Here is a 22,199-nt window from a genome sequence, read left to right as displayed (position 1 = left end):
ACCCCTTCCCTGACAACCAGTGCGGTTCTCCAAACGGAGTTGCACTCACCCACCGGCAGCGTCCCACTCCTGTTTGAAGTACCCCGGGAAACTCCGGATGCGTGGACGCGAGGTGGTAAGGCGGAAGTCTCCGCTCCGGGACTTGTGCGCCCGCCGTTCTCCACCCCCTGACCTCCAGGCCTCCTGCTCCTATACAGAGCGTCTCCCCATGCGACGTCAGTGGGCGGGACTTCCGGCTACCACCGGAAGTCGGCGGGCGGGGCCTCGCGCGATACTCACGGGCCTCCTCCTGCAGCGGGGGCCGCCGGCGGGCTTCCGGCCGCACTCCGGTACACGCGGCGTCCGGGTGCAGCGCCACTCTGGGCAAACGGCCTCGACCTCTACCGTTACTCACCGGGGCAAACTTGCGGTGCGCTCCAGGAGAGAGGCGAGCGAGAGAGACGGATCTCCCTAATATTAAAGGTGAGCAGGGCCATCCGCCGTGGGCTCCATCCCCGGCAGGGGGGGGGGGGGGGGGACTTCTGCCCCCTGTACTCGGCCACGTCCAGTAACTAGACCCCTCGGCTCACCTGCGCCTCCAATTCAACCCCTGGACTCACTACCTAGGGGTGGAAGGGGCCTCTATAAATTGTTGTTGTAGGAGAGGAACAACGTGGAGGCTGACCCCTGGGTTCTGCTCACACGTGCTCGCCTGATGAAGTTATGGGGAAACCGAATCCTCTTATCAGGATGCGTTTCCCCTCTTTAAAAAATAAAAAAGAAAAATGGTTGTCTGGCAAAAAGTCCCAGATGTGTCCCTCGGTGCGGGAGAGGACACGTGGAGGGTTACTCACACGTGGTCGCCCGTTGATGATTTGGGGAGATCGGACCCTCTCTATAGGATCCGTCGCCCCTGTCTTATCTTCATAGAAAAAGGAGGGAAAAAAAAAAAAAAATCTAGTCTGGAGCTCCAGACTGCGTGTGCCTCCATCAGACACTAAGCAAAAACTGAGTTACGCCCGGCCTAGGGGCGAGGGTGTATGCGGCGGAGGAGGAGCTAACTCTTTTTTTGTACACTTAGTGTCGGCCTCCAGACGGCAGAAGCACACACCCACAGTCTCTGTGTCCCCCAATGAGACAAAGGAGAAAATAATGATTTATTATCATACCGCCAAACAAAAAGTGCAATAACACGCGATCAAAAAGACGCATATAAATATCCATAGTACCGCTGAAAACGTCATCCTGTCACGCAAAAAAACGAGCCGCCACACAGCATCATCAGCGAAAAAATAAAAAAAAGTTATAGCTCGCAGAATAAAGCGATGCAAAAATTATTTATATAAAATAGTTTTCATTGCATAAAACCGACAAAACATAAAAAAAAGACCTAAATGAGGTATCGCTGTAACCGTACTGACCCGAAGAATAAAGCCGCTTTATCAATTTTACCGCACGCGGAACGGTGTAAATGCACTCCCCCAAAAGAAACGCTGGTTTTTGTTCATTCTGCGTCCCAAAAATCAGAATAAAAAGCGATCAAAAAATGTCACGTGCCCGAAAATGGTACCAATAAAAGCGTCAACTCGTCCCGCAAAAAATAAGACCTCACATGACTCGGTGGGTCAAAATACGGAAAAATTATAGCTCTCAATATGTGGTGATGCAAAAACTATTTTTACAATAAAAAGCGTCTTTTAGCGTGCGACAGCTGCCCAACATAAAAACCGCCATATATAGTAAATCAAACCCCCCGTTATCACCCCCTTAGTTAGAGAAAAATAATAAAATTAAAAGAAAATGTATTTATTTCCATTTTCCCATTAGGGTTAGGGCTAGGGTTAGGGCTAGGGCTGAGATTAGGGTTAGGGGTGTGTTGGCGTTAGGGTTGGATTTAGAATTGGGGGGTTTCCACTGTTTGGGCACATCAGCTGCCCTCCAAATGCAACATGGCGTCTGATCTCAATTCCAGCCAATTCTGAGTTGAAAAAGTCAAATGGTGCTCCTTCCCTTCCAAGCTCTGCCATGCGCCCAAACAGTGGAAACCCCCACATGTAGGGTATCAGCCTACTCAGGACAAATTGCAAAACAACTTTTGGGGTCCAATTTCTCCTGTTACCGTTAGGAAAATAAAAAATTGGGGGCAAAAATATCATTTTTGTGGAAAAAAATGATTTTTTTATTTTCACGCCCGGGCGTTATAAACTTCTGTGAAGCACTTTTGGGTTCAAAGTGCTCACCACACATCTAGATAAGTTCCGTGGGGGGCCTAGTGTCCAAAATGGGGTCATTTGTGGGGGGATTCCACTGTTTAGGTACATTAGGGGCTCTCCAAAGGCAACATGACACCCGCAGACCATTCCATCAAAGTCTGCATTCCAAAACGTCACTACTTCCCTTCCGAGCCCCGACGTGTGCCCATACAGTAGTTTTCTCCCACATATGGGGTATCAGTGTGCTCAGGACAAATTGGACAACAACTTTTGGGGTCCAATTTCCCCTGGTACCCTTGGGAAAATAAAAAAATTGTGGACTAATTGATCATGTTTGTGTAAAAAATAAGAATTTTTTATTTTCACGCCCGGGCGTTATAAACTTCTGTGAAGCACTGGGGGTTCAAAGTGCTCACCACACATCTAGATAAGTTCCTTGGGGGGTCTAGTTTCCAAAATGGGGTCACTTGTGGGGGGTTTCCACTGTTTAGGTACATCAGGGGCTCTCCAAACGTGACATGGCGTTCGATCAGAATGCCAGCCAATTTTGCATTGAAAAAGTCAAACGGCGCTCCTTCCCTTCTGAGCTCTGCCATGCGCCGAAACAGTGGTTCCCCCCCACATATCAGGTATCAGCGTACTCAGGACAAATTGCACAATAACTTTTGCAGTCCAATTTCTGCTGTTACCCTTGGTAAAATAAAAAAAATTGAACCTGAAGTATTTATTTTGTGAAAAAAAAGTTAGATGTTCATTTTTTTTTTTAATATTCAAAAAATTCCTGTGATGCACCTAAAGGGTTAATAAACTTCTCGAGTGTGGTTTTGAGCACCTTAAGGGGTGCAGTTTTTAGAATGGTGTCACGTTTGGGTATTTTCTATCATATAGACCCCTCAAAGTGGCTTCAAATGTGATGTGGTCCGTAAAAATAAAATGGTGTTGCAAAAATGAGAAAAACTTCCTAACAAAAAAAATTTTGGTTCCAAAATTGTGCTGATGTAAAGTAAGCATGTGGGCCACAGTGGCTCAGTGGTTAGCGCTGCAGCCTTGCAGCGCTGGGGTCCTGGGCTCGAATCCCACCAAGGACAACATCTGCAAGGAGTTTGTATGTTCTCCCCGTGTTTGCGTGGGTTTCCTCCGGGCAGTCCGGTTTCCTCCCACATTCTAAAAGACATACTAATAGGGAATTTAGATTGTGAGCCCTATCGGGGACAATGATGATGATGTGTGCAAACTGTAAAGCGCTGCGGAATATGTTAGCGCTATATAAAAATAAAGATTAATATTATGTGGAAAATGTTATTTATTAAGTTTTTTGTGTGCCGTATCTCTGTGATTTAAGGGCATAAAAATTCAAAGTTGGAAAATTGCGAAATTTTCACAATTTTCGCCAAATTTCCGTTTTTTTCACAAATAAACGCAAGTTATTTGAATGAAATTTTTCCCACTAACATGAAGTACAATATGTCACGAGAAAACAATGTCAATCACCGGGAGCCATGGAAGCGTTTCAGAGTTATTACCTCATAAAGGGACAGTGGTCAGAATTGTAAAAATTGGCCCGGTCATGAACATGCAAACCACCCTAGGGGGTGAAGGTGTTAAAATTTGCATAAAAAAAGCAGCAAAAACACAACGAGTGAACATAGCCTTACTTTAGATAGCACTCGCTCTGGGAAGCCAAGTGGTGTCAATCAAAAGCGGGACAAGCCACCACAACAGCCAAAGGAGGGGCACCCAGCTCTTGGCTTCTGACAGCTCACTATCTCTCAGTGACCTGCCCCCTAGTTTACATAGTTAATACATATATATATATATATATATATATATATATATATATATATTGAAAAAGCATGATTGCATGTGTAATGTGTATTTGATCCTTTAATTTGAGGCTATAAATAAATTCATATAAAAGAAAAAAAAAAGTATCTCAAAATGGCGCCGGACGCGCCTGCCCAGTAGCATCCATTGGCGATACAATAGATGCCAATGAGCAGGGGGCAGCTTTTATTTTTTTCTAGCAAGATGGCGCCGCCGACGAGGAATCACCTATCATATCACCGGTAGAAGCTACTGCGCAGGCGCAGTCGGCGCCATCTTAGTGGAGAGAATTTTTTTTGTCTCTAGCAAGATGGCGCCGCTGGCACCTGCGCAGTGGCATCTATCGGTCATCCAGTAAATGCTACTGCGCAGGCGGTGCCATCTTGGAGGCTTTTTTTTTTCCCTCTAGCTAAATGGCGCCACCGACGTCTGCCCAGTTGCAGCTAACGGATCGCTGATAGCTGCTACTGCGCAGGTAGCGGCATTTTCAGACACTTTTTTTTATGAATTTATTTATAGCATGAAATAAAAGAATTATATGGATAAATGCAGGTGCTATGATGCTGCAGCGCAGACACCGCCGTCTGCCTGCTGCAAGTGATTTTTTTTCCGATTATATATACTATTCATTATGTACAATAAGGGGCAGGTCAGTGAGGGATCAGTGACCTGTCATAAGCCATTCAGATGAATACCTAATGAATACCACATAAAGACCCCCCACAGGCCGCCCCGAAGCACGAGCATATCATTAACTCAAAACTGAAAATAAAGATTAAACAGCAACCACAAGACGGATTTCATCAGCAGGTATCTTTGTAATCACCGTACTCACCTAATATATGTTTGCAGACAGCAAAGGGCGACTTTGATTTTCTAAAGGAGAGAAATATGTGTTCTGCATGCTGCCGTTGTTCATTATTGACCATGGATGGCGGAGCCTAGAAAAGTAGAAAAGACTTCACATCAGGCAGGAAGTTAACATTTTTAGCCTTTTATTTTCATTTAGGACCGATTTCCTGTTTATCTACCCCTTCACAGGTGGGCAACACGTTCATGATAAGCGGTGGGACTAAAGCTATGGTCAGATTGCATTGAAGTCCTCTGACGGGTGGCCCATGTCAGAAAGGATTTGCTGATTTATAACTCAGATGCAAGGTTCTCACCTTTGCTATTATATTCGGGCACATCACCCATAGATTTCCATGGGAAAAAAATAAAAACATATACCTAAAAAGGTATTTAATGTTTCCTGTACAACTCTGCATATACACATGCATAATAGTACTAAAATTGCACCAAGAGGACTAAAATAAAACAAAGCACTTCTTTGGCTATATAAACAGTGATGAGTAGGTGAAGTGTAGGCACCAGAAGCTTCTCCAGCACTTACATCATAAGATGGGAGCAGAGCCTAAGGCTATGGTCACATCAGGTTTTGCCAGACATCAGAGGCTCCGTCAGGGATAACATCTGAGGACTTGAAATACAGGAATTATTGACTTTAAAGAGGCGGAGTCACTTTGGCTTTCCGTCTAAAGCCTGTTTTTTTTTTTTTTTTTTTTTTTTTTTATAGAGTTTCAGACGGAAGATACGACTGAGTCACAAGCAAAAAAAAAATAAAAAATTCGATGTAAACCAGACATAAGACTGCTCCACCCTGTGCTCGGATATATCATGCTGCGGTAGAAACCCCCCAGCACTTTATAAGCAGGGTAGACTCCTCACAGGAGGGGCCTCAGTGTACAAGCTCCACCCCTGCTGACACTGTAGGAAATATTGGAGAACCAATAGGTGAACGATCCAAGCTTCACTGCCAGGTTTATCAACAACCAGAAAAAGAAATGTGATTTTCTAATATAGTTTTGAAGGCTAAAGGAAGACCTTATGTCTTCCTTCAGCCTTCAAAACTAAGGAATGCTTCTCATTACTTAGTTTTCTGTCTCCATCTCCTTTTTAATCTAAATCTCTGGGTGAATAAAGGTTATCAGCCAAAAGCGATCATGCTCAAAGCCCTGAAGGTGATATATCCTCCATAAGACGCCTCAGTTCTGTAGAAACGGAAGTTCAATCAAATATACTAATCAAGGTGCACAGTGCACCTTCGGTGTGGCCAAAAGGCTCCATGTCACACCAAGCAATCACTAGTGGTGCCAGCGAGATATTATTTAAAGGGGATGTCTCAAATGAACTACCCCAGAAACTCAACTACAGGATAATATAATACTCCACAGCGAATAGTATAAATGAGCAGCCAGACACGACTAGGAGTTACAAGAATAAAATTTTCAACATTCAATAAACAAAATACACAGAGGGACAAAATTAAAAACTTGGACAAAGTCGCGGGCCAACCGTGATATTTATTAACAAAATGTGTACAACTGAACAAAGTACATTTTAATGAATAGACCTGAGACATAAAATATTATATTCTTATATTTTAGAGCAGTAAGAAGCATATGGCCCAAATTAATATGTAATAAAGAATAAAAAAAAACCTTGAATAATACAGATACAGTATAATGCCTACAAAAGTGCCCCCAAACACCGTACAATACCTCAACAGTGAATGCCACCACAGGCACGGTATGACGACCTTATTGTACTCCCCCTCCCCGACAAAGAATGGTGACCCTCATCAGTGTGTGATTCTCCAGCTGTAATCCCCACATAGTATAATGGGGCCCTGCATTGCCTTCCATACAGCATAATGGCCCCACATAGTGCTCCATACAGTATAATGGCCCCACATAGTGCTCCATACAGTATAATGACGCCACAGGGCTCCATACAGTGTAATAGGCAACACACTGTGCTCCACACAGTCTAATGATGCCACATAGGGCTCCATACAGTATAATAGGCAACACCCCGTGCTCCACACAGTATAATAGTCAACACACCGTGCTCCACACAGCATAATGGCCCCACATAGGGCTCCATACAGTATAATGGCCCCACATAGTGCTTCAAACAGTATAATGGCCCCACATAGTGCTTCATACAGTACAATGGCCAGATATTTTGCTCCATACAGTACAATAGGCAATTCATGTCAGCCGACTCTCCCTTGGCCGTTATTGCTTTCAACCATATCGGTATCTAAGATGTCGTTATATAGTTGAACGTGCCATGTCGGGCATCGCAGGCCAGATATGGCCAGTGAACCAGCGTTTGACATATGTGTTGTAGAGCTAGGATTTGATCCAAGCTTACCTGGCCTCACTAGTAATAAATAAAAAATATTACATTTACAATATATATCTATAATAATATAGAGTTATATTAATTTAGCAAAGCCAGGTAGGATAGGGTTAAACCCTAGCTCTGCAGGCCAGAATCTCTAAGAGACTGCACAGGCCGTGTGCACCAAACTGCAGGTATCACTGGATGCTATGGACAATAGCGGTTGTGATTGACAGAGCTGGGACCAGCCAAGGTCTATTTTGTTGGACAAGGCTAGGACAAGGACAAGATTAGGGATTTTGTATTTATGATTTTGTTTTGATACTGTGCAAGCAGTGAAAACAAACGTCACATTGTTCTGACCCAAGAATCCAGTGCCAGTGTGAACGTGAATCCCTACAACACATATCTCTAGAACAAACGGCTCTATTTGAGCACAGGCTCCAGCTACGGATATCTACTGAGGAAACAGCACCATCTAGAGGACAAACTGTCATTACCCTCAATTACACTAAATCGGAGATTGCGCTGGCATCTTTAGGGTAGAAAAGATATTGTACCTGCGAGCTTCAGACCCAACACTAAGCCGACCTAAAAGGGATTCCCTTGTGTCAATGCTTCCTACACACAGTGCAATGTAAAGACCTGGCCGGTTGTAAACTGGCCCAGAGTAACCCAGAGTACAACAATCGCTATATTGGCAGAGCTGCCAAGCTCAGTGATCAGCTGCAGCAGTGATATGCACTGTTGATGTGGCGTTCATACTGCAGACAAACCTGTTTTTTGTTACTTTAGACAAGAGCTGTCATTTGCATGCCAATTTAAAAAAAAAAAAAAACAACCCGTGAAACAACCCTTTAAGATTTTCCTTCACTGCAGTATGTCTTTGGAATAAATGTCACAAGTCATTTTAAAAACAGGATTTTGGTTGCTTAATGTAAAATCTGTTTCTCAGAGTCTTCATTGGGGGACACAGGAACCGTGGGTGTGTGCTGCTGTCACTAGGAGGTTGACACTATGCCATGAAAAAATTGTTAACTCCGCCTCTGCAGTAGGACAATCAGTTAGTGAAAAAGCAGTAGGAGGAGACATCATCATGTAAGTCATCATATATTCATTACAAGTAACAAAATCATGGGAGGTTTCTGTGTCCCCCAATGAAGACTGAGAAACAGATTTTACGGTAAGCAACCAAAATCCTGTTTTCTCTTTCGTCTCATTGGGGGACACAGGAACCGTTGTACGTCCAAAAGCAGTCCCTGAGGTGGGTGAAGACAAACTTCCTTCAGGTGGGAGAACTCACCACTGCCACCTGCAAGATTCTTCTGCCTAGGCTGGCGTCCGCTGAAGCATAGGTATGAACCTTATAGAACCTTGAAAAGTTATGCACGGACGACCATGTGGCTGCCTTGCACAACTGCATGGCTGACGCCCTATTGTGTACCGCCCAGGAGGTGCCCACCGCCCGGGTTGAATGGGCCTTGATGCCAGCAGGGGACACCCAGTCCTTCACCCGGTAGGCTTCCAGAATTGCCATTCTGATCAAGAGAGAAATTGTTGTCTTAGAGGCCAGAAGGCCTCTTCTCACCGCATTGGGGATAACAAAGAGCGAGTCTGCCTTCCTGAAGGGAGCGGTCCTGGCCAGATATTCCCTTTCTTTCTTTCTTTCTTTTTGGATTAATCACACGCTGGACTACGTGATCCCTTGCTCCCACACACCACAGGCTGTTTTCAAGTGAGCTGGTGAGATCTTTTTTCTTTCCTTGTTCAGAGATGAACAGCCCCCGCTGCCTAGAAGCTTTATGAAATCCCCGCCAAGAAGCGGTGGGCGGGGCCCTGCTCCGGCCTCCTGGTGCACCAAGATGGCGCTGGTACAGGAAGAGGAAGCCGAGGGGCGGAGCCTGCTGGAAGCCGGAATCTGGCGTCGGCCGTGGTGGGCTCCTACTGGAGCCCAGAGCCACAACTCTGCCACGGGAGGAGGCTGGAACCACGCTGCACCGCGTGGTTGAAAGTAAGTGTTGGCTCTTTACGTATAGAGCCATGGGCTGCAAGCCCGAGCACAGATTACAGCGGTCACATTCAGCCTAGGGCTGCTGGTGAGCAGAATATAAAACATTGCAGCCTCTTACCTCCAGTTCACCCCATAACAGGGGTCCGTTATTTGCATGAGAAGATTGCTGTCCCAAACCTTTTCTGCATGGCGTATCTCTCGATCATCAGGCTCTGGCGGGCGAGTGATGGGAGACAAAGGTCAGGACCAGGAGCGGCCACCTGAACACAAGTCCTGTGTTAGGGGTTAGGGTCCTGCCAGTGGGATTCATGAGGATACGGGGTGGCAGTACACGCCAGTCTCATAATCCCGTTGTGGGAATACAGATGTAGCAGATCTACTCTGTATCCCTCCATGGTTACCTGAAAAGGAATGACGCACACTGAGGTAGGCATGGGTCTGCGAGAGACCCCTGTCCACCTCCTGCTTACATTAAGCAAAAACTGATTGTCCTACAGCCGGTCGGAGGGGTGTACACTGCTGAGGCGGAGTTAACTATTTTTTCATGGCATAGTGTCAACCTCCTAGTGACAGCAGCACACACCCACGGTTCATCAGAGACACTTGGTGGGTTTCCGACTTTGGGCCGTGATTTACTAATCAAAAGTACTGCTCTTTGCGACTCAGGCCTTTTCAGTAAATGGGACAAAGCTGCAATCCCCTGCAAAGACACTGCAACGCTTAAGCTGTGTGCCCACGTAGCGTTTTTTTCAAGCGTTTCCGCGGCGTTTTTAAACGCGCGATTCTGTCACGGAAACGCTTAAGAAAAGCATTTCATTCAATCATAATTGAAAACGCACATGTGCCAATGGTGCGTTTTTTACAGCTGTGAAAACGCTTATCAGTAAAAAAAAAATGCAGCATGTTCATTAAATTTGCGGAATCGCATAGGAAAACGCATGCAAAAACGCTTGACAAACGCTAAAAAAGCGCGTCAAAAACCGCATGCGTTTTCCCGGGAGCAGGGTGTGCGATTCTGCTCAGGAATATTCTGCTTAAGAAACGCAACACCCACTTACAAAGCAATGCTGATTATGAATCGATTTCTCCTGCTGTTGTGCAAATGGAACAGACAACAGGTAGACATGACAGGCAATTACTAAGACTAAAGGAGTGGTTCTGCAGGGGGTGACCACAGACCATTTCTCTGTTCTCATCCTTTTTCGCTGTTTTGGTCACTTTTACATTTTGCCATTGCTCTCACCCTAGAGGTACAGTAGCATGAGGCAGTGTCTACCTGCTTAGGAAGTGCAGCTCATCCAGATTGGAACATCAATGTGATCTAAAGTAAGAAAAGTAGCCGTGTGTCAGCACAGTGTCCAGAGCTTGGAGCAGATACCAGGAGACGAGTAGGGGGCCGTAGGAGGGCAACAACCCAGCAGCAGGACCGCTAGCTCCTCCTCCTTTGTGCAAGTGGGAACAGAATAAGCAGTGCCAGAGCCCTGTAAAATGACCTGCAGCAAGCAACTAACATCTGTGTGTCAGCTCAAACTGTCAGAAACAGACTCCATGAAGACGGTATGAGGGCCCGACATCCATACGTGAGTGTTGTACTTACAACCCAACACCATGACGATTGATTAACATTTGCCAGAGAACACCAAGATTAGCAGATTCGACATTAATGCCCTGTGCTCTTCATGGATGAATGCAGGTTCACACTGAGCATATGTGACAGATGTGACTGAGTCTGGAGACACCATGGAGAACGTTCTGCTGCCAGCAAGATCCTTCAGCATGACCGGTTTGGCAGTGGTGTGGGGAGACATTTCTTTGGAGGCCTGCACAGCCCTCCACGTTAGCCAGAGGTACTGGGATGACATCCGCAGGCCCATTGTGAGACCATATGCAGGTTCACTGGGCCAGGAGACATGGAGGGGGCCATAGGAGGGCAACAACCCAGCAGCAAGACCACAACCTCCTCCTTTGTGCAAGGAGGAACAGTGCCAGAGCCCTGCAAAAGGACCTCCAGCAGGTCATTAACATCCATGTGCCTGCTCAAACTGTCAGAAACAGACTCCATGGGGGTAGTATGAGGGCCCGATGTCCACAAGTGGCTGTTGTACTTACAACCCAACACCAAGAAAGACGAGTGGCATTTACCAGAGAACACCAAGATGGGCTGATTGAATCTTGGTGCCTTGTGCTGTTCACGGAGGAGAACAGGTTCACACTGAGCACGTGACAGACGTGAGAGAGTCTGGAGACGCCATGGAGAACATTCTGCTGCCTGCAACATCCTCCAGTATGACCAGTTTGGCAGTGGGTCAGTAATGGTGTGGGGAGGTATTTCTTTGGAGGGCTGCAGAGCCCTCCATGTGCTAGCCTGAGGAACCAGGATGAGATCCTCAAATCCATTGTGAGACCATATGCAGGTGCAGAGGGCCCTTGGTTCCTTAAGATGCATGACAATGCTAGGCCTCAAGTGTGTCAGCAGTTCCTGCATGATGAAGGCATTGATGTTATTGACTGACCTGCCCATTCCCCTAACCTGAATCCAATCAAGAAAATCTGGGACATCATGTCTCGCTCTATCCACCAAAGCCATGTTGCACCACAGACTGTCCAGGAGTTCACTGATGCTTTAATCCAGGCCTGGGAGGAGATCCTTCAGCAGAACATCCACCGCCTCATCAGGAACATGCCCAGGCGTTGTAGGGAGGTCATATAGGCAAGAGGATGCCACACACACTACTGAGCATTATTTTCTTCTCGAGGCATTCCCAATGAAGTTGGATCAGTCTGTAAAGGCCCAGAGAGATCGCTGATTTCGTGACGCCACAGCGATCTCGCCAGTGAAATCGCTGTGTATGACATGGATCAGTGACCGGCCCCCCTGCCGGGTATCGCTGATCGTGCAGGATCGTCCTGGACCATTTTTTGATCGTTGGTCTCCCGCTGGCCAGCACGCATTTCTGCGTGTGGCAGCGAGAGACCAGCGATCAGCGATGCTGGTTTCCAATGTAAACAGTGGGTATCTAAGAGTTGCACGGCTCTTGGTTACCCGCTGTTTACATTGGAAACCAGCTTGCTCGCTGGTCCTGATCGCTGGAGGGGCTGTCTATGTGACAGCTCACAGCAATCAGCCTAACAATGTCCCAGCGATCCCATCCATGTTGGATCGTTGGTGGGATCGCTGGGACATCGTTATGTGTAACGGGGCCTATATTTGATTTTCCACTTTGATTTTGAGTATCTTTCCAAATCCAGACCTCCATGGGATATAATTTTGTTTTACAGTGATCATTTTTAGGTTTTATTGTTCTCAACGCATTCCACTATGTAACGAATAAAGATTTCCAACAAGAATATTTCATTCAGTGATCTCTAGGACGTGGCATTTTAGAGTTCCCTTTATTTTTTTGAGCACTGTACTTAACACGTGCACTTGATATTCACGTAACACTTTGGTTATAACAGGATAAATTCCACTAACTAAATATTAGGAAATTGCCAATTACGCAAGACTATAAGCAAAAACTTTAGATTATCATTAGAGACAGTGAGTAGTCCCGATTCATTAAAGGGGTAGTCTCAACTTGTCTCTTGAGCAGCTCAGGGCTATGCAGTCTCCTCACTTCATGGCAGGGCGGGCTCTTCTAATTGAGTGACAGCTCTGGTGAATAGTAATACTGTAGTATTTATAGAAATACAAGCTTAGCACAAGGTCTGATGAAACACATTCAGCCATCAGTGGTTTGTTCTTGAGTCTGCACTGCTATCCCTGTATTTACACAGAGAGATAATGTCATTTGAACAAGCAGACAACTCTAGACTATGAGTAGAGGGCCTTGAGAAAGACTGTGATAGCTGGGGGGCTGGTGATTTAGAACTGCATCTCTTCAAAAGATTAGGAGGGGGAGGGAGGGCGATGAGAAGCTAACTGCTGTATAGAAATCAAAGGTGCTAGAGAGACCTGTCTGTGAGGTTAAAACATAAGAGGCTGAGATCTAGGGAAGCCAGCTGTACTTTATGAAAGACAACAGTGGTTATTGCAGGAGAATGAGAAAAAGCAAGTCAGATGTAGAGTGGAATAAAACTTGATAAAAAAAGAAATGTAAATAAATATGGTACCGCTGAGAGAGAAAAAAATTAACAAAAAAAAAAAAAACGATACAGCTCCATCAGCGGAAAAGAAAAAAAAAAAAAAGCTCTCGGAATAAAGTGATCCAAAAATAATTATTTTTTCTATAAAAAGTCTGTGTAAAATGTGCCAAAGCATAAAAAATTATATAAATGTGGACGCTGTAATTGTACTGACCCGAAGAATAATTCCTTATCAATTTTACCACATGTGGAATCGTAAAAAAAAACAACAACAAAAAAAAAAAACAGAACACAATTCCTGAATTACTGGTTTTTGTCTATTCTGCCTCCCAATAATCAGAATAGAAAATGCTAAAAAAAAAAAAAAAAAAGTCATGTGCCCGAAAATGGAAACAATAAAAATGTCAACTCATCCTGCAAAAACAAAAACAAACAAACAAAAAAAAACAAGTAGTCACATGACTGTCGACCGAAATCTGGAAAAATTATAGCAATCAAAATCTGGCGATACAAAAACTATTGTTGGTAGCAAATTGGTACAGTCATATGTTAAAGTTTGGGCACCCCTATTAATGTTAACCTTTTTTCTTTATAACAATTTTGTTTTTTGCAACAGCCATTTCAGTTTCATATATCTAATAAGTGATGGACTCAGTTATATTTCTGGATTCAAATGAGGTTTATTGTACTAACAGAAAATGTGCAATCTGCACATAGCCTAAAGTGCCAAAAAGCGCCCGTGCAATTGTGCAAATAAAACAGCAACCTATGCTACACCGCCTTATATTGTTTTTATTTAAGGACCAAAATAACATATCATATACCCCCAGCTGTGTCCTAGTGTATTCTGGTATTCAATTCCAGGTAACACTATCTCAGCTTGTTATACCAAACATTAATTTTAAATCATCTGTGGTAAGCCTATATGAAAAATCCAGCTTCCACCATGGATCCTTAATTTCAACAATATATATCCCCTTCAAAAATAAGGCGGACTAAATATGTTCCTAATACTCTGTATAGGAACACTCAAACTGGCGTCTCATTATCACAAGTCAATGTAACATACACTCACTGGCCACTTTATTAGGTACACCATGCTAGTAAGGGGTTGGACCCCCTTTTGCCTTCAGAACTGCCTCAATTCTTCGTGGCAGAGATTCAACAAGGTGCTGGAAGCATTCCTCAGAGATTTTGGACCATATTGACATGATGGCATCACACAGTTGGCGCAGATTTGTCGGCTGCACATCCCTGATGCGAATCTCCCGTTCCACCACATCCCAAAGATGCTCTATTGGATTGAGATCTGGTGACTGAGGAGGCCATTTGAGTACAGTGAACTCATTGTCATGTTCAAGAAACCAATCTGAGATGATTCGAGCTTTATGACATGGCGCATTATCCTGCTGAAAGTAGCCATCAGATGTTGGGTACATTGTGGTCATAAAGGGATGGACATGGTCAGCAACAATACTCAGGTAGGCTGTGGCGTTGCAACGATGCTCAATTGGTACCAAGGGGCCCAAAGAGTGCCAAGAAAAAATTCCCCACACCATGACACCACCACCACCAGCCTGAACCGTTGATACAAGGCAGGATGGATCCATGCTTTCATGTTGTTTACGCCAAATTCTGACCCTACCATCCGAATGTCGCAGCAGAAATCGAGACTCATCAGACCAGGCAACGTTTTTCCAATCTTCTACTGTCCAATTTCGATGAGCTTGTGCAAATTTTAGCCTCAGTTTCCTGTTCTTAGCTGAGAGGAGTGGTACCCAGTGTGGTCTTCTGCTGCTGTAGCCCATCTGCCTCAAAGTTCGACGCACTGTGCGTTCAGAGATGCTCTTCTGCCTACCTTGGTTGTAACGGGTGACAATTTGAGTCACTGTTGCCTTTCTATCAGCTCGAACCAGTCTGCCCATTCTCCTCTGACCTCTGGCATCAACAAGGCATTTCCGGCCACAGAACTGCCGCTCACTGGTTTTTTTTTCTTTTTCGGACCATTCTCTGTAAACCCTAGAGATGGTTGTGCGTGAAAATCCCAGTAGATCAGCAGTTTCTGAAATACTCAGACCAGCCCTTCTGGCACCAACAATCATGCCACGTTCAAAGGCACTCAAATCACCTTTCTTCCCCATACTGATGCTCGGTTTGAACTGCAGGAGATTGTCTTGACCATGTCTACATGCCTAAATGCACTGAGTTGCCGCCATGTGATTGGCTGATTAGAAATTAAGTCTTAACACACAGTTGGACAGGTGTACCTAATAAAGTGGCCAGTGAGTGTATATCACACCTATGGAGCACAGTAAATCGGGATATAGTACATTCCTCATTAATACTGCATTTATAATACTCTCATGGTGGACCATATAAATATGTCATTGTACTTATCTCAGGTATATTATTAACTAGATTTGCGGGGGTCATAAATAAAACGAAAAATCTCAACTAATCGGCAATTAATCCGTTGCTGAATTACCCATATAATGGACATTTTGTCACGACTTCCATACCCAATTCATTATATGCCATATAAAAAATGGAAGAAGGCTAAATTAGACGTGTCTATGGTAGCTTCCTCACATGTATATAATCAGAAGGTATCAAACTTGAACATCACATGGAATGTTATTGCATGTTTGTATAGGGACACCACGGATCTTCTTAAAGCTTATAGAAAGATAGAAAAGGGTGCTCACTAAATCTCTCCCTATTAACCTCTCACTACCTGTTCCCTGCCTAACGTGGAGGATGGCACCCTAAGAACCTGCGCAAGTGGCCTCCACTCAACGGCGGCTCTCCCTAGATTAAATGACCCTGTAATTTTCTCCCTACAAGAAGGAAGAATAGGTAAGTATTTCATTGAGTACCTTGGGGTGCACTGATTGTAGGCAGAAGATCCAGAAAGTTTCTCTTTGGAGGAAATGGCATGAAAAAAATAAAACCAATTTGTTCATTCTGCCACCCAAAGATCGCAGTAAGGCTCAGTGCATTTTTATCCTGCGCTCTATGCTGAGCACTTACACCAGTTTCCTTGTAAATCTCTGAAATATGCGATTCAGACAGAACCCCTATAATGAGGCAGATGGAGGCACTGTGGATGCAGTCTGGCTGCCTATGATCTGGCGGTGTCTTTTTAGGAGAACATAAAAGAGCGGTCAGCCACAGTTTTGTGCACTTCTGAAAAGAAAAAAAAAAAAAAAAAAAAAGGGCACTGCTCAATAGAGGCCAGACGAAGTTCACAGTAACTGCTGCCTCATTATACTGAATGGATCCTTCGGGGGTTTCATCAGTCACATCACTCAAATTTAGATGGAAACCACAAAAGTAAGTGCTCAGGTTAGAGCGAAGGATAAATGTGATCCCACACTTTATGTAAAATGTTGCCAAAAAAAGCTTCAACTCGATCTGCAAAAAAAAAAAAAACACAAGGGCCATCATCTGTTAATAGAAATATAGGGGACTTCTACATTACTTGTAGTACACAGGCTCTGAAAAAGCAAAATGGCTCCTGGCCACCCCAAAACAAATTCAGCAAAGTCTGCCCTCCCAAGTCCAAATGCCACTCTTTCTTCTGAGCCCCATAGTGTGTCTAAACCACAGTCAGCATCCACGTTTGGCAATTCTGTAGCGATGAGAACCTGCCTAATTTACAGGTGCATGAGCTGGGCAACGTACTGGTAACTACAGCAGTTTGCAACTTTCACTCAGCAACAGCCACTGCTGCTTGTTTCTGGCAACCATTCAGGGAGTCAAAATGGTCACTACAATTGTAGATAAATTCTCAAAGGGGTATAATTTCCAAAATTGGGTCACTTGAGAGGTGGGGGGGTGAATCTAATCTGCTAGTACTTAGAGGCTATGTATATCAAGTCCACAAACTATTATAGGAAAATCTGCTCTCTAAAAGACATATAGCACTCTGTCCCTGCTGAGTCTCGCCATATGCAGTACTGTACAATCATATATTGGGTATTTCTACAGTCAGCAGAAATTGTAGGACAAATTTTGGTGCCATTTTTACCCATTTCCCACTGTGACAATGACTGGGGCTAAAAGAAAATGTTGGTGGTAAAAATGTATTTTTTTTCTTTACCATCCAACGGTATAAAATTCTATGACCCACCTGTGGTGTTGGCGGTAGTTCTGCTCTTCTGTCATCTCAGGGCCTCTGCCAATGTGACATGACACCCTCAAATCAGTCCAGCAAATTCTGCAACTCCAGTATGGTACTTCTTCCCTTCTGGGCACTGTGCCTCAAAAGTAGTTTTCTACCACACATAGGGTAGCTGCGCACTCAGGAGAAATTGCAAAAACACATTTTGGGTTTGATTTTCTCCTATTAATCTTGGGAAAATAAAAAAAATGTGTGCCAAAATGTTCATTTTTTTTTTTCACAGCTCTACGTTATAAATTTCCGTGAAGCACCTAGGGTTTCAAGGCGCACCCCACACATCTAGCTATGTTCCTTAGGTGGTCTAGTTTCCAAAATGGGGTCACTTGTGGGGGGATTTCCACTGTTTAGGCACATCAGGGGCTCTCCAAACGCAACATGACACCTCCAGAACATTCCATCAAAATCTGAGTTCAAAGACGTCACTCCTTCCTTTGAGCCCTGTCGTACGCCCAAACAGTAATTTTTCACCACACATGGGGTATCTATGTACTCACGAAAAAAAATTGCACAACAAAATTTTGGGTCTGTTTTCTGTTACAATTGTGAAAATAAGAAGTTGGGGGGGCAAAATAACATTTGGGGGGAAAAATAGAATTAGACTTACCGGTAATTCGATTTCTAGAAACCTTCCACGACCGCATAGGAGGTTGTCTCCACACCCTAATGGGGGACAGGAAGCACGAGAAGTCAAAAGGTCCCTCCCACCAGTGACTTATAACTGATTACCATAGCACCGGTTACCTCAAGATTCTCAGAATTTTTCCAAGAATGCAGGGAGGGAAATAGTGGTGTCGTGGAAGGTTTCTAGAAACCGAATTACCGGTAAGTCTAATTCTATTTTCACTAGCAATCTTCCACGACAGCATGGGAGGCATAACAACATATACTTCCCCGAGGGGGGGGGGGGGGACAACGGCCTGAAGACCTTTTCGGCCAAAGACTAGATCCCTGTTGGACACAAGGTCTAATCTATAGTGTTTAGTAAAGGTATGTAAGGAGGACCAGGTTGCTGCCTTACAAATTTGCTCTGAAGATGCGCCTGCCCTCTCAGCCCATGAAGTAGAGGTAGATCGTGTTGAATGCGTTTTGATCCCTGCAGGGGGGAGTGATGTTTTGCGCCAGGTATGCTTCAGAGATAGCCTTTTTAATCCAATTGGCAATGGTGTTCTTTGCCACCTTGTTTCCTCTGTTTGCACCAGAGGTATGGATAAATAAGTTGTGGTCGATTCTATAGGGTTCGGTATACTCCAAGTAGTGGAGAATTATACGTCTTACATCCAGCGTATGAAACAGCTCCTCTTTGGAGTTTGCTGGGTTTTGGCAGAATGAAGGAAGAATTATATTTTGAGATCTATGGAAGTCGGACACAACCTTCGGCAGAAAAGACGGATCAAGGGAGAGGACTACGGAATCATCTCTAATGGTTAGGTAGGGTTCCCTGATTGAAAGAGCTTGGAGTTCTCCCACTCGCCTTGCTGAAGTTATTGCTATAAGAAAAGCCATTTTATAGGTGAGGTGTTGAGAAGTACAGGATGACAGGGGCTCGAAGGGTGACTGAGTGAGTCCCGTAAGTACCACATTCAAGTCCCATGGAGGAACAGCAACTAGATTCTTTGGATGTAGCCTAGCAGCTGATGTCATTAATCTTCTTATCCACCTGTGGTTAGCCAAGTCACAGTCAAACAGAGCTTAATGCTGATACCTGTACTTTCAGTGTGCTAGGTTTTAGACCTAGTTCCATCCAACTCTGTAAGAAATCCAGGATACAGGAAATGCTAGGGTTTTCTGGGTCGGGCAGATCTGGCAGATAACATGAGGAGAACTTTTTCCATATTTTATAATATATAGCAATGGTGACCGGTTTCCGAGATTTCTGGAGGGTTTTTATTACCGCCTCTGATAGCCCCCTGGTCCTCAGGATCTGGGCTTCAGTAGCCAGGCCACTAACTTCATACCCCTGAGGTTCGGGTGATGCAGAGGGCCCTGCAAGAGAAGGTCGTCTTCTATGGGTAGGATAAATGGCCTGTCTACCTGTAGTAGCTCTGTGATTAGAGAGTACCAGCTCCTCTTTGGCCATAGTGGAGTTACTAGGATGGTTGGAGTTTGATCCTCCCGGATCTTCCTCAAGGTTGCGGCAAGAATTGGAACTGGCGGGAAGGCATATGCTAGATGGAACCTCCATCTGTGGGCGAAGGCATCCACTCCCAGGGATCTGTCCTTGGGATTCAGGGAGAAGTAGTTTCTCAGCTGGGCATTTTCTCCTGAGGCTAGTAGGTCCACCTCCGGGAGGCCCCACCTGTTGACTAGTTTCTGAAAGATTCTTTTGTTTAGGGTCCACTCGCCAGGCTGGATACATTTTCTGCTTAGGAAATCTACCTGAAGATTGGCGGTACCCCTTAGGTGGATTGCTGTCAGGGATCTGAGATGTCTTTCGGCCCAGCAAAATATTCGGCTTGAGAGGCTCTCCAAGTTGCTGGATCTTGTGCCGCACTGGTGCCCGAGTTGGGCCACAGTTGTGATGTTGTCCGAGTAGACTGATATGATGGCCCTGGACTAGGTGTTTTGCTGCTAGTAGAGCCTCCTCCACCGCTTTCAGTTCACTGAAGTTTGAGGAACCTGCGCTCACTTTCTGGCTCCATAACCCCTGGAATGGGTGTCGAGACACTACAGCTCCCCAGCCTTTTTTGCTGGCATCTGTTGTTACCGTGACTAGGGGGGTCTGGGACCAGTTGATTCCCTTGCACAGGTTTTTGTGGTCCATCCAGCATGCTAGCGAGGCCTTCACCGCTCCTGGGGAACAACCACGGGAAGGGCAGTCTCCAATGAAGGAAACCACCTATGCCAAAACATGGTATCCATCCACATACAGCTGTTTCGGGGTATTGCCCCTCATCAGTGTGGAGTAGGAAACTGGCTGGTAGGAGCAATGCCTAGTAAAAAGACTATGAAGAGGAGGATGAATGAACTCATGGAGATCAACATCCGACACTGCGGAGACACCATCACGTGTTTCTCAACGCAGTGATTCTAGAGCACTGCCCCCAGTTCATTCATCCTCCTCTTCATAGTCTTTTTACTAGGCATTGCTCCTACCAGCCAGTTTCCTACTCCACACTGATGAGGGGCAATACCCCGAAACAGCTGTATGTGGATGGATACCATGTTTTGGCATAGGTGGTTTCCTTCATTGGAGACTGCCCTTCCCGTGGTTGTTCCTTCCCGGACAAAGACCTGGCTGGTCATTGCTTGCGTTGAGAAACACGTGATGGTGTCTCCGCGGCTTCTGTTTTGCATGTTTTGCATATTTCCCATAAGGGATGGGGGCAGTGCTCTAGAATCACTGCGTTGAGAAACACGTGATGGTGTCTCCGCAGTGTCGGATGTTGATCTCCATGAGTTCATTCATCCTCCTCTTCATAGTCTTTTTACTAGGCATTGCTCCTACCAGCCAGTTTCCTACTCCACACTGATGAGGGGCAATACCCCGAAACAGCTGTATGTGGATGGATACCATGTTTTGGCATAGGTGGTTTCCTTCATTGGAGACTGCCCTTCCCGTGGTTGTTCCTTCCCGGACAAAGACCTGGCTGGTCATTGCTTGCGTTGAGAAACACGTGATGGTGTCTCCGCGGCTTCTGTTTTGCATGACCCTAGGATGGACATGGCTGACCTGAGGGTCGGGGACCTCTGTTCCCTGAATTTTGAGATCCTTGATATTATGGATCTCTGATGTTCCTCCGGGAAGAAGGACATTTGATTCTTTGAATATAACAGGATTCCTAAGAATTTCACCACCTGGGACGGCTGGATTTGTGATTTTTTTATGTTCGGGATCCACCCTAATGACTGGAGAATATCCAGAGTCTAAGCCACTTGATGTTCCAGGGTCTTGTAGGAGGCTGCTATTACCAGTAGGTCGTCCAAGTAGGGTACAATACATATGCCCTGACTTCTGATGTGAGGCAAAGCCTCCGTCATGATCTTGGAGAATACTCGAGGGGCAGATGATATCCCAAAGGGAAGCACATTGTACTGAAAGTGCCTTATTTCTGGACCTTGCTGGATCGCAAACCTCAGATATTTTCTGTGGGAAGGATGGGGATGTGGAAATAAGCATCCTTCAGATCTATAGTTGCCATAAAGTAAGACAGCCCTATCAGAGGAATGGCGGTCTTTACCGACTCCATCTTGAATCTGTGGTATGCAATGTGTCGGTTGAGGCCTTTCAGATTTATTATTATTCTCGCCTCCCCTGTGGGCTTCCTTACTAGGAACAATCTGGAATAATGCCCCCTTCCCTGCTACTCCACAGGAACCCGAGAGATGGCATTTAACTGTAGGAGAAGCTGAATGCCAGAATTTAGAGCCGGAATCTCCCGAGATGGTAGGGAGGTAACTCTTATACCCCGCGGGGGGGGGGGGGAGGATTCGAGTTCCAGCTGTAGGCCCTCTCCGATCACACTGAGGACCCAGGGGCTGCTGGAGATTAAATGCAAAGCGAGAAAGAACCTCAAAAGCCTTCCCCCCACCGGCATCGAGTCATTGTTTTTCCTGGGGCTGTTGCTGCTGCTGGGGAACCAGGATGTTCCTGCCTTTCCCTTTAGCATAGCTCCATCTTCCAGTCTTTCCCTTCCCTCGCGGCTGGGATGACCGATTCTGGGGGGGCTCGAAAAAGACGCTTTTTTGTGGTTCTCGGCTCTGGAAGTACCTTCTT

The 22,199-nt window shown here is 45.3% G+C and overlaps 1 protein-coding gene across 1 annotated transcript in view; it reads right to left on the bottom strand.

The window, feature by feature from the left end:
* XPO4 (exportin 4) overlaps positions 1-22,199 on the bottom strand; it is a 175,300-nt gene that overhangs the window by 123,588 nt on the left and 29,513 nt on the right. The window contains exon 2 of the mRNA XM_073583047.1: positions 4,852-4,957. Within this exon, the coding sequence (XP_073439148.1) occupies positions 4,852-4,957 (106 nt within the window). The remainder of the gene's footprint in view (positions 1-4,851; positions 4,958-22,199) is intronic.

This window comes from Dendrobates tinctorius, unplaced genomic scaffold, assembly GCF_039654945.1.
Source record: "Dendrobates tinctorius isolate UK_male_01 unplaced genomic scaffold, ASM3965494v1 ptg000075l, whole genome shotgun sequence".
In the NCBI taxonomy this organism is placed as follows: Eukaryota; Metazoa; Chordata; class Amphibia; order Anura; family Dendrobatidae; genus Dendrobates; species Dendrobates tinctorius.
The sequence above is the reverse complement of the archived record's forward strand: the minus strand, read 5'-3'. Positions and strand labels throughout refer to the sequence as shown.